Source organism: Lissotriton helveticus, chromosome 6 (genome assembly GCF_964261635.1).
Source record: "Lissotriton helveticus chromosome 6, aLisHel1.1, whole genome shotgun sequence".
NCBI classification, from domain to species: Eukaryota; Metazoa; Chordata; class Amphibia; order Caudata; family Salamandridae; genus Lissotriton; species Lissotriton helveticus.
The window spans coordinates 1,286,730,847-1,286,743,324 of record NC_136067.1 but is presented as its reverse complement, the minus strand read 5'-3'; the positions used below and the strand labels follow the sequence as shown (position 1 = coordinate 1,286,743,324).

The window sequence follows — 12,478 nt, the reverse complement described above, 5'->3', positions numbered from 1 at the left end:
ATTCCCCTGCAGGCTTAAAGTCCTCTAAAGCCTCCTTAAGTTTTGTAAAGCAGTCATAATGACTGACTAAAAGATTTTCACTATCTAGCTTGTCAACTACTTGGTTTAGTGTAGACAATAGGATGATATAGTTCTCTTCCAGGGGATCCTCATCAACAGTCATAAGCATTAGAATATTCCCGCCTATGTGCGGGACCCCGGAAACACTATATTATATGTGCCCCACATATATATATATATATATATATATATATATATATATATATATATATATATATATATATATATATATATATATATATATATATAAGCAATTGCAGCCAAATAAACACTAGAGCTGGATTATGCTGTAAGGAATTTCCACCATACATGAAAAATATGCATTAGAAACATGAAAAACAACACCAATGATTGTTTAGAAACTGTTTTAATGCTTAGAAAACAGTAGAAATTCTCATAAACCACTGAAAGCATAGAAAGCTCCTAGGCTGCATTGCAAACACACAGTCTAAAAAGACTGAAAAGCTAACCTGTAGCTGCATGTAACAAAAAACTGACACCGTGCCTTTAAGGCACTCAAGACCCCCAGCTTCCCATCATGCATCAGGGGTGACAGTTGGGTCAGTTGTTCTTTACGGCTCCTTCAGGAAGTAACCCTGGATTCACAGCTCGACTATTTTTTCTGATTTTCTGTCAGAAATTCCCTTCATTTTTCTGAATTTTTTTGCTTACTTTGACATTTTACAACTAGTCAAGTAAGAATCTGTCTTTATTTACAGTTTTTTGTGGCATTTTCTTCTGAAATGCCTTCTCTTTTTGATAACTGCCCTTCTTGTGGCAACAAGAAGGCAAAATCAGACAGTCATGATATCTGTATACTTTGTTTGCCTGATCATCATAACCCAAAGACCTGTCCTCACTGCGAACTCTTGTCAGAGAGAACTCTTAAGGACAGGGAAAGAAATCGCATTTATGGACTAGCTCAAAAGTCCACAAGAGGAAGATCTCCGGTAAAGAAGGGCTCCAAGAGGGCTAGAACACCTTCAAGGGACTAATCTTCACGTCCCTCAGCTTCAGCGTCGGGCTCGGCGATGAAGAAACAGTTACCGGTGGATCATTTATCGAAAAGACGACCGTCGACGGCGGAACCCGCCGTCGAAAGGAAGATCAGGTACGTCGTCGATGTCGAAGATGCGAGCTCCGTCGTCGAAATCCCCTCCGCCGTCGTGAACCAGGCGACGATCGGCGTCGAGACAGGGGACTCCTCCGCCGTCGTCAACCAGGCGGCGATCCGCGTCAAGGACCAAGACCCCTCCGCCATCGTCAACTCTGCGACGATCGGCGTCGAGGACCAAGACCCCTCCGCCATCATCAACCCGGCGTCAAGTGGCGTCACACCTCCGCCGTCGTCATCCAGACGAGGATCGGCGTCGAGACAGGTGACTCCTCCGCCGTCGTCAGCAGGGCGACGTTCGGCGTCGAGGACCAAGACCCCTCCGCCGTCGTCAACCAGGCGTCGATCGGCGTCGAGGAGACTATCTTCGTCGGCGTCTCGTCGACGTTCGGCGTCTAGGGTTTCCAATGCCCCTCCGCCGTCGTCGCATAGACACTCGACGTCGAGAGAGGAAGCTCCGTCGTCGGCTGCTCATCGCCGTTCGACGTCGAGGGACCAACGTTCTTCCCATCACTCGTCGTCGAGGCATTCAACATCAAGATTGATTGCTCCGGCGGCATCCCGGAGGCGTTCGACGTCGAGGGAAGGAGTTCCATCGTCGACACATGGCGGTTCGACTCCGAGACGACGTTCTTCACCGTCGAGGCATTCGACGTCAGAACATCCGACGTCGAGGCGTCAAGAGAGTGCTAGATCGACGTCAAGGCACTCTGCGATTCTGGTTACAGAGTCTGCTTCGCGCCACTCTTCCTCTCAGTCCTCGGTTTCTTCAAGATCACCCTCAAGGTCCAGGAGTCCTGTCCACAAATCTCCTTTGCGACAGACAGATCCTTCTGCGACAGGGGGGAGGCTGTCTCCCAGATGGTATCAACCATTACACCATTGGAGAGACACAGGGGCTACAAAGCGTCTACAACAGTACGTCAGCCCTGAGCATAGGTCTCCACTTCAAAGACTGGTTGCGGAAGTGGACAGAAGCAGCCCGCCCAGGCAAGAAGGATCGCCGGTGGGGAGGCCATGCAGATCTCGTTCTCCTAGGAGGGAATGCAGATCTCGAACTCCTAGGAGGGACGAACATGCCAGAAGGTCGCGCGAGAGACAACGCAGTCCTCATCGCAGACATAGAAGAACCCCTTCAACCCCTTCAACCCCTTCAACCCCTTCAACCCCTTCAACCCCTTCAACCCCTTCAACCCCTTCAACCCCTTCAACCCCTTCAACCCCTTCAACCCCTTCAACCCCTTCAACCCCTTCAACCCCTTCAACCCCTTCCACCCCTTCAACCCCTTCAACCCCTTCCACCCCTTCAACCCCTTCCACCCCTTCAACCCCTTCCACCCCTTCCACCCCTTCCACCCCTTCCACCCCTTCAACCCCTTCAACCCCTTCCACCCCTTCAACCCCTTCAACCCCTTCCACCCCTTCCACCCCTTCCACCCCTTCCACCCGATCTTCCAGGAGGGATTACTCTCCCACCCTTACAGGCAGCCCAATCTCTAGAGTCTCTCCAGTGGACGACATCAACACATATTTAGATGTCCTGCAGAGAGGGGCGCAGAAGCTGAACATTGCGATGTCTGTTCCACAGGTAGCTACAACAGTAATTTTTGAGACAATTCATCAAAAATCTGCTTCCCGCCCATTGCTACCTTTGGTCCCAGGGATCATGGATCCAGTCAAGAACATTTTCCTTACTCCTGCTACCATCAGGGCTGTGCCGGCTCGCATTCAAAAGAAATACAAGCCAGCTGACTCGGACCCTGTCTTTGTTAAATCTGACCCCCCAGCAGACTCCGTGATAGTGGCAGCGGCTCGAAAGACACATGCAGTTGCGGCGTCCTCTTCTGTTCCACCGGATAAGGACAGCAAATCAGAGGACTCGTGGGGTCGCAAGGTTTGCAATGCTGCCGCCTCTGCGCTGAAGGTCTCCAGTGTGGCCGCACTGTTGGGGAGATATGATGGAGCCTTATGGGACTCTATGGATCGTTTCAAGGCCAAACTCCCAAAGGAAGACCAGAAGGATTTTGAGGAAGCGCTGGCAGAAGGCTGTCTCGTGGCAAACCAAATGATAAGCACCGCGTCGGACGGTTCGGTGCTGGCGGCGCATTCTTATTCACACGGAGTTTGCACCAGGAGGTCGTCTTGGTTGCGCCTAACAGGCCTTAAACCCGATGCACAACGGCGCATCCTGAATCTTCCTTTTTCAGGGTCCTCTCTCTTCGGGGAACACGCAGACGAGGAGATGACTCGTAAGAAAATCGGACTGGACACTGTGAAGGCGGTCGGTTTGGAAAAGAAAAAGGAATTCAAACGCCGATTCAAGTCCAACAGGGGCAGAGGGGGTCAACAGAGGGTTCAAACCCTCAGTGGTCCCAAAACAAAAATCAGGGAAAACCCCAATTTCGAGGAGGCAAATCCAGCAGGGGTAGAGGAGGTAATCAACAGTCCTCTTCCACGACGAGAGGAGGAAAAGCTTGTACAGTGGCTTCCTCTGGCGCCGTTACCCACTCCAGTGGGAGGAAGTGCTTCTCAACATCTGGCAGAGTGGGTCAGCTTAACAAAAGATCGTTGGGTACTGCATATACTGCGCAATGGATACGCACTACGTTTCCGGGCGATCCCAAAGAACATACCTCCAAAGAAATCTTGCCCTTACCAGCTAAACCTGCTCCGGAGAGAGGTGAAAACTCTTCTTCAGAAAAGGGCCATAGAAGAAGTGCCTCCTTCTCAAAGGGGAAAGGGAGTCTACTCCAGATATTTTCTTGTCCCCAAAAAAGATCAGAAGGACAAATTCAGACCCATCCTAGACCTTCGTCTTCTAAACAAGGTTGTTGTCAAAGAAAAGTTCTGCATGTTGGCTCTTCACCAAATATGTCCACATCTGCAAGTCTGGGATTGGATGTGTTCGGTGGATCTGCAAGATGCATACTTTCATATTCCAGTGCCCTTTGTCATCGCAAGTACTTGAGGTTTGTGGTCGGAAGCAAACACTACCAGTACAAAGTGTTGCCCTTCGGGTTCAAGTCGGCACCACGAGTCTTCACCAAATGCATGGCAGTGGTGGCGGCTTTTCTTCACAAGAAAGGGCTCTTCGTCTATCCTTACCTAGATGACTGGCTCCTCAAAGGTCCATCTCCTCTACAGGTGCAAAACGATTTTCAACTGTGCCTGCGGCAGTTGCACAAGCTCGGTCTCCATGTGAACATGGAAAAGTCAGTTCAACGACCTACGCAGTCCATCCACTACCTAGGTGCCGTTCTGGACCCAAACTTGGGAAAAGTGTTTCCTTCGGAGGAGAGACTTTTATCGATGCGGCAAAAATGCAGGACTCTGCTCCAGTCTCGAAATCCAACAGTCCGACAGGTAGTCTCCCTGCTGGGTTCCATGGCTTCCTGCATTTTCCTGATACCAAACGCCAGGCTGAGAATGCGTTCCCTGCAGCAAGCTCTAGAGGACCAATTGGACCAAGCAACAGGGCGTTGGGAGGACCGAATCAGTCTATCCCAAGCAGCGAAGATCTCCATCCAGTGGTGGACTCTCCCGCAGAAAGTGTTGGTGGAAATGCCTTTTCACCAACCTCTTCCAACGCAGTCGATAGTCACAGACTCTTCCCTAGAGGGCTGGGGGGCACATATGGGGTGCCTTCAAATACAAGGGCAGTGGTCGGCTCAACAACAGACCCACCACATCAACAAGCTGGAGCTTCGAGCGGTGCATCTGGCTCTCAAAGCTTTTCCTCCAGCAATCACCACCAACTCAGTCCTAGTTCAGACAGACATTACAACCACCATGTTCTATCTGAACAAACAGGGAGGCACACGGTCTCGCCCTCTCTCCCTGGAGGCTCAAGCGATCTGGCACTGGCTTCTTGCTCGGGACCTCTCAGTGGTGGCAGTGCACCTTCCAGGCGAGTTAAACAGCAAGGCAGACGCGCTCAGCAGGCACTTCGAAGATCAGCCAGACTGGGTGCTAAACGACGAGGTGGTGAACGAGCTTTTTCGTTGTTGGGGTCGTCCAGCTATAGACTTATTTGCAGACGACGAAAACAGAAAATGCCATGCCTTCTCGTCCAGATTCCACCGACCAGGGACGCAGGGCAATGCTCTCTTGATGGATTGGTCAGGAACATTTGCTTACGCATTTCCTCCCCTGGCTCTGATTCCGAAGGTGGTGTCCAAGATCCTCAGGTCGGACATGGAGATGATATTGATAGCTCCGGACTGGCCACGGCAGTGGTGGTACCCGGACCTTCTGCATCTGTCTGTGTGTGTCCACGCAGACGGCTTCCTTGCAGGCCGGATCTGTTGAGCAAGATGAACGGGAGGATTCTGCATCCCAAACTCCCGTCATTGAACCTGACAGCCTGGCTCCTGAAGTCCTGCAGTATGGGCATCTGAAATTGCCTCCCGAATGTATGCACATCTTAAAAGAGGCTAAGAGGCCTTCCACAAGAGCGTCATATGCGTTCGAGTGGAAAAGGTTTTATATGTGGTGTAGGGAGCATCATTTGGACCCTACTAAAGGGCAGGAGGATGTTATTCTTCCATACCTCCTTTCCTTAGCAACATCTGGGTTGAAATATGCTTCCATTACAGTACACTTGTCAGCCATTGTAGCGTATAGAAAGTCACCTGCCCAGACCTCTCTCTTCCAGGTTCCAGTGGTCAAGGACTTCCTCCAGGAGTTGAAGAAAGTCTATCCCCCTGTGCGAAATCCTTCTCCTCCTTGGGATTTGAACCTGGTGTTATCCAAGTTGATGGGACCTCCTTTTGAGCCCATCCACAAGGCCTCGTTGCAACATCTATCTTGGAAAGCAGCTTTTTTAGTTGCGATTACATCAGCGCGCAGAGTAAGTGAGATACAAGCGCTATGTACAAAGGAGCCCTACACTGTTTTCCACCACAACAGAGTAGTCTTAAGAGCTCATCCATCCTTTTTACCTAAGGTGGTCTCTGATTTTCATATAAATCAGTCAATTTCTCTTCCTTCCTTTTTTCCAAACCCTACGACCCCGGCTGAGCGGTCTCTGCACTCTTTAGATCTCAAAAGAGCCCTTAAATTGTATTTGGAAAGGACCAGAGAGAGTAGGAAGACAGACCAATTGTTTATCAACTATGGTCCATTGAGAACGGGCTTTCCAGCTGCCAAGAGATCCATCTCCAGATGGATAGTCTCCTGTATTAAACTGGCTTATCAACTGGCAGGCAAGCCCTTACTTTGACACCTAAAGCACACTCTACTAGGGGGAAAGCGGCCACAGTAGCTTTCCTGCATGATGTCCCTATGTCAGAGATTTGCAAGGCTGCAACCTGGAGATCAGTTCATACCTTTACAAGGCATTATTGTCTAGAATCTGATTCCAGGGCTGACACTCAAATAGGACAGGCCTCTTTGAGGAATCTATTTGGGTAGCCTGTGGCCTGTACAAGCTTAGTTTTTCTAGGCTTAGTAATGTTATTACTGTATTGTGACTCCTTTGCCTGCAGGGAGATGAGGTGAGGCTCGCTATTCTATTCTAATGCTTATGACTATTAATGAGGATCCCCTGGAAGAGAAGGATTAGTTACTTACCTGTAATCCTAGTTCTCTTCCAGGGGTATCCTCATCAAAGTCATAAGCAACCCTTCCGCCTCCCAGGGCAAATGATCTTTATTAACTTGGAGATATTGTTAACCTATTTGTTTCCATGGTTTTTCAGTCTCCGAAAAGAACAACTGACCCAACTGTCACCCCTGAGGCATGATGGGAAGCTGGGGGTCATGAGTGCCTTAAAGGCACGGTGTCAGTTTTTTGTTGCATGCAGCTACAGGTTAGCTTTTCAGTCTTATTAGACTGTGTGTTTGCAATGCAGCCTGGGAGCTTTCTATGCTTTCAGTGGTTTATGAGAATTTCTACTGTTTTCTAAGCATTAAAACAGTTTCTAAACAATCATTGGTGTTGTTTTTCATGTTTCGAATGCATATTTTTCATGCATGGTGTAAATTCCTTACAGCATAATCCAGCTCTAGTGTTTATTTGGCTGCAATTGCTTATATATATATATATGTATATATATGTATATATATATGTGGGGTACATATAATATAGTGTTTCCGGGGTCCCGCACATAGGGGGGAATATTCTAATGCTTATGACTTTGATGAGGATACCCCTGGAAGAGAACTAGGATTACAGGTAAGTAACTAATCCATTTTTACTCTGGCATCTTCTGAGGTAGGGTTAGTGTTCCACTTTAAGGCCCTCCTAGACTTGCCGACTTAAAGCTCCGCTCAACCTGGAGCCTTTCTTGGCACCTCTTCCCATGCTGCCCAGTGATCAAAACAAGGAAAATGATCAGTTACTAGTCTGTAGGGAATTCCCACATCAATCATAAACTCCCATGCTCTTATATCTAGGATGATATCACCAATTCTACTCCTATAGTTGTCTTTAAAAAGTTGAAGACAGTGAAACGTCTGATTTTGTAAAGCTATTACAAGCTCTCAGACATATGACAAGCAGATACTGCATACTTGCAGGGCTGTGGAAGATAGTCATGTAATAGGTGGTACATCTATAAAGGGGATTCTCTAAGATGAATCATCTTAAGCTATTCGCTTTGAAAAGCATGCACTATGCTCAAACGTATCGTAATAATCACCTGCTATGATGATGTGCGATTTGGCATAACTATTAGTAAGACTGTCCAACATCTCTAAGATTGAGAAGGTACTTTAAAAATGTGGTCCCATTATAAACATTAATAAGTTGGCAGGACTTCCCACAAAGCTTAAAAACCTCTAGCCCCTGTTTGTCCAGGGATTGTACTGAAATCTCCCTCATTTACCCCCTAAATGTAGTTTTGACCCATTATAACATGCCACCAGAGGGGCGACCAGCCACTGAGAGTGTGACAGATTTGCTGCAGCTTCAAAAGCAGTCCCTATGCTCACTCTCTATTGCCCATGTCTCCTGGAGCACCCGCAGGTTAAATCTGTCAATAAAAGCATCCCATTCTCGGTCAGCCAGTTTGGGTGAGACACCTGCTATGTTCCAGGAGACTAGGGAGAGCCTTCCATCGCACACTTTACTAGTTGGCTCACCCGTAATCACAATAGTGGGGCCTACAGTGAGTCCAGGGGGTAAGGCCACATGTAATCCCTGGTTGGTTCCATCTAAGGCTGGGGAAATTGTATAGGGAGGGGGCCCAGTTCGCCTTTATCTGTGGAGTAGGGCCGTAGCCCAGACATCACCCCCACCCCAACTATGAACATAACTGCAGCCTCAGATGAATCCATTTCCTGGACATAAATGCAGCCTCAGATGAATTCCTGTCTTCATCAGGGAGTGAGTCGATTTCCTGGATGTCAGAGAGGGGCATATCGAGTGTTAGTTGGAATAGCAAAAGAACGTACTCGCTGCATTGTTAGCTCCATAGGAGAGATCGTAGATCTTCCAGGTGGCTGATAAAAATAGTCCAGTGGGAACAGACCCACCGTACCCTTGAATGCGCACGTTGATTCCAGCAGGTCGAAAGCTCTAGCAACAAAGAAGGAGGCTTAAAATTGACAATAACAGTTTTTCTTGGAGGGGCCAACTCTCCGAGCAATTAATTATTTCATCATAAAAACATGCACGTGAGTCCACATTGCCATGAAGTCAGTGCATAACTTTGTTACACAGTTCCTCATAGGATTCAACCGTGTGTGTGTGTGTGTGTGTGTCTGTCTCTCGAGCCCCTCTCTCCTTAGCTGCTTCTCACTGGATTTATGGTGCGTCTTTGTTCCCCTGGACCCTGTTGCACCAACACTCCCAATGGAACATCGTTAGCCTTTCCCCCTGAGACCCTATCCACCACCCTAATGCAGGTACGGAGGCTTGAGTGTTGCCTGACAGTGTAAAGGTAATGGGGTATATGTATTCAGATGTAGCTGGGTAATTAATCTGCTGTCCTTCATAGCTGCTTCTATTTTATCAAAGCGGGCTATAAGTGTGGAAAGTGTGGAAAACACTATTACTTTGACTTCTATTGAAATCATATTCAGAAAGGACAAACACTGTAAGAACCAAGAGTTCGACATTGGCGACTGTACCTCTAATGGTATCGAGGGAACAGGCTTATCAGTATTATCCTTCGCTTTCCTAGAAGGGAGTCCTTTCTTTTCCTTTTAATAAAGGGAGGCGGGGGCGATAAGTCATTGATTGGAGCAAAAGAAGCCTCTCCACGAGTGCTTATAATCGTTGTTAAATAGTCCCACCTCCATGCCGGATGAGCCCGCCGACCGCACCCTGCCGGATAGGTAAGTAGAAGAGCTGTAGTTAGAAGGGAGATTGCTAGTGAGCAATAGCCAGCGATCTGCCAGTCTGATCTCCTTTGAAACCACACCTACCGTCGTGGCCAAGAAGCCATCCAGCGTCATTTGTACAGGAGGTCCGTCTTTTGGGGTTGAAATTGTGAGAGTATTTGCAAGTCCCAAAAGAGTTTTACGTTTACCCATAATACAGTCAGTTACTATCACTTCCTAGCTAGGAGTTACAAGAAAGGCACGCCAGAAATACAAGTACAGGCAACCAGAAAAAAACCTTCAAACTTTCTGATCCACTAGACTATACATAAACAATAGAAAAGTAAAAAGGTTCAAAATCTGCTAAAAGTCTGCAACATTGATTTACCAGTGCACCTTGAGAAGAAATATCTTGTGCAATAAATTCTTCAGTCAGTTCAGGCACTTTTATCTCTTTGCTGTTGGTTCCTATGGAAATCGTCATGATGTAAGGGATACAGGATGCTGTGGATGCTATGCAATGCGGTTTTTATTCCTGCGGCTACTCTTCAGTCCATGGAGTTGGTAAGGCATTCGTGAAAACAGGGCAGACGTCCTTCTAAATCCTCTGTGTTCTGGCAGTAGTCAGATCCCCACTAGACTACCAGTAGCCCGATATAGCGGTCACAGCCAAATCCATCCTTGGGTGTTAACTTCTCTTCTGACAACCAAGCTGCACTCTAATGACTCTCCTTGGTGCAGCAGCCTCGGGTGCAACTTTGAGCATCCGTTCCTGGTGTCTATTGCATTACCACAGCAGTGTGAAGATTCTAGTCTACCAATTTACCTCAGGAAGCTTCTTTCAAATTGGAGCCCTATGCTGTGAATAGTTCAGCCAACAGATTCTTGGAGTCTCTTGCTACGACTGAACTCCAAGATCGATTTCTCCATGAGCAGAACACAGCAGGCTCAGTCCCTTCACCTTTGCTAGGCACCGGGTTTAGCAGGTGCAGGCCACGCCCATGCAGCCTCTTTGCCCGTTCCTCTGTGCAGCAGGGCAGTTTTCCTTCGTTCCTACCTTCCAGTCCAGTCAAGATCCTAGTGTGGTATGCCCATTATGCACAGAAAATGCCCTCCAGATGCAATGCGGTTGGTAGCCAATCGGCTACCAGGTTTCCTCTTTCCTGATGTCCACTCCCTGTGAAGTCTGGCATTGGCAATCCCAGGATGCACCAGTGTGCACACTTCCATCCTGGCAGAACCCCTCTTTCTGCGTCCAGAGCTCCCTAGCCCAATCCAGAGGTGTGGCTACAAAGGAGGCTACACACCCCTGAAAAATCAGTTTGGCAACTGGTTTCTCTTTCCGTGCCCTTAGTGCCTGCCTTTCTACCTAGATAACGGAGCAGCCCTGTCCAAAGTGTTATTCATTTGCTCTTCAAAGGTGGCTTCTCCCTTGAAGCTCGGCTTTTGGGCCACCACACATCTGGCTTTCTGCAGGAGGTTGGTAAAGCATATCCCCAGTGCAGGCTTCTATTGTCTCCTTTCCTGGGTGTCCCTAGCACATCTCTCCAGGAGGGCAAAAAGCTGTCTCGTGCGCAAGCTCCTTATGGATTGCAATCGTTAAGGGCACATGAGAATAAAGGTAACAAAGTGGAAACTTTGTAAAATTTGCATACTGCAACATGTTACAATAATGTGACGAGTTGTTTGATGCCTTGGAGTATCAACTTTAGTCGTACCATTCAGGAGGCTGCACAGCAAAAGGGTCAGTTTGTAACCCTATACTTGTCAATGGGGTTACCAAGTCTTTCCACAGTAAAAACAAAAGTTTCACATTTTTACTGCCATAACGTGTAAAGTAAATGTTCTGCCCATGAAAAATACTGCACCCTTCCTTAAGACTCGCAATGCCTGTCATAGGGGTGACTTATACAGATTGCGGAGGGAGGTTTGGCTTTGCCATTGCTTTAAATGTCAGTCAGGCTACCAGTTTAAAACTGCTCTTTCATGCTGCAGTGGCGGACAGGGAGACTGGTTTAACCTGTGTCACACCCAGGGTCGCACAACCAGGGATGCAATCCCTGGGATGACTCTCTAACTCACATACCCAGGTTACCATATACTAGGGACTTGAAGGTAAGTTTGACTATGCCAATTGTGTATAGCTAATGTAACATACACGTTTTGAGGTCAGGGCACTGGCACGGAGGTCTGGTTAGCAGGCATCAGCGCACATTGATTCGAAAAAACAGCAGCATCAGTACAAAAACTTGGGGTGACCATACAAAAAGAGGCATTTTCTTACAATAACCAATATATGTGGGAGGACATAAGAAGATAGTGTATCTTAACAAACATTTTGATATTTGTTTTATTTTTTTCTCACAGATTAATCATAAAACACCCTCTTTTGAGAGTGTTTTCTGTTCTTTAACTACTTTTTCTGTTTGGCATCTGCCTCCTGTGGTTTGGGCATAATAGACTGACTATGGTGGCGCCTTAGCCTCATACGGAGTGAGGGTTCTTTTGGGGCTGTGCCATTACATTCCTCTGTAGCCCCTGCATATGTCTATTTGTAGTTGAGAACATTTTTCATTTCCCAGCTGACTGGGTATTTCTTGATGAACAGTCTGGATTGGTAGCCTAAAATATCTAAAAAATAAAAATAAAAAAAGACATTACCAAACATCACTTACTTGCTCTGTTTTTTTTTTTTGTATAAAGAGTCTTCGCTTCATCATTCTCAACATAATGATGATCTTCAATCTGCTGCCAAAGAAAAAAATGAAATTCAGAAGCAAGGAGAAAATATGGAAGCTGCAGGACCTGGACAGATAGAATTGAAACATTCTGATGAGTCTTCTTTGCTGAATGTTCATAACGGTGAGCTTTTTGGTGGGGTAAATTGCCTGTACTTTGAAGCAATGGGTTTTGGAAATACGACATATCTGCTGAAAGGGAATGCGCCTAATTCTTGCACATCTAACGCCGTGAGGGGAACGGCTCTTCTCTTCACGTACTTGCTTTCTCGCTCCCTCGGGGGGGGCCAGCTGCTTCGTCG

The 12,478-nt window shown here is 47.4% G+C and overlaps 1 protein-coding gene across 2 annotated transcripts in view; it reads left to right on the top strand.

Annotated features, from left to right (window-relative positions):
• The window catches only part of AHCTF1 (AT-hook containing transcription factor 1), a 1,132,528-nt gene that overhangs the window by 714,328 nt on the left and 405,722 nt on the right, over positions 1 to 12,478 (top strand). Inside the window, exon 30 of one of the 2 annotated variants that reach the window (XM_078649034.1) lies at positions 12,142 to 12,300. The exons of the other annotated variant lie outside the window; for it this stretch is intronic. Within the exon in view, the coding sequence (XP_078505160.1) occupies positions 12,142 to 12,300 (159 nt within the window). The remainder of the gene's footprint in view (positions 1 to 12,141; positions 12,301 to 12,478) is intronic. 2 annotated transcript variants of the gene reach the window in all.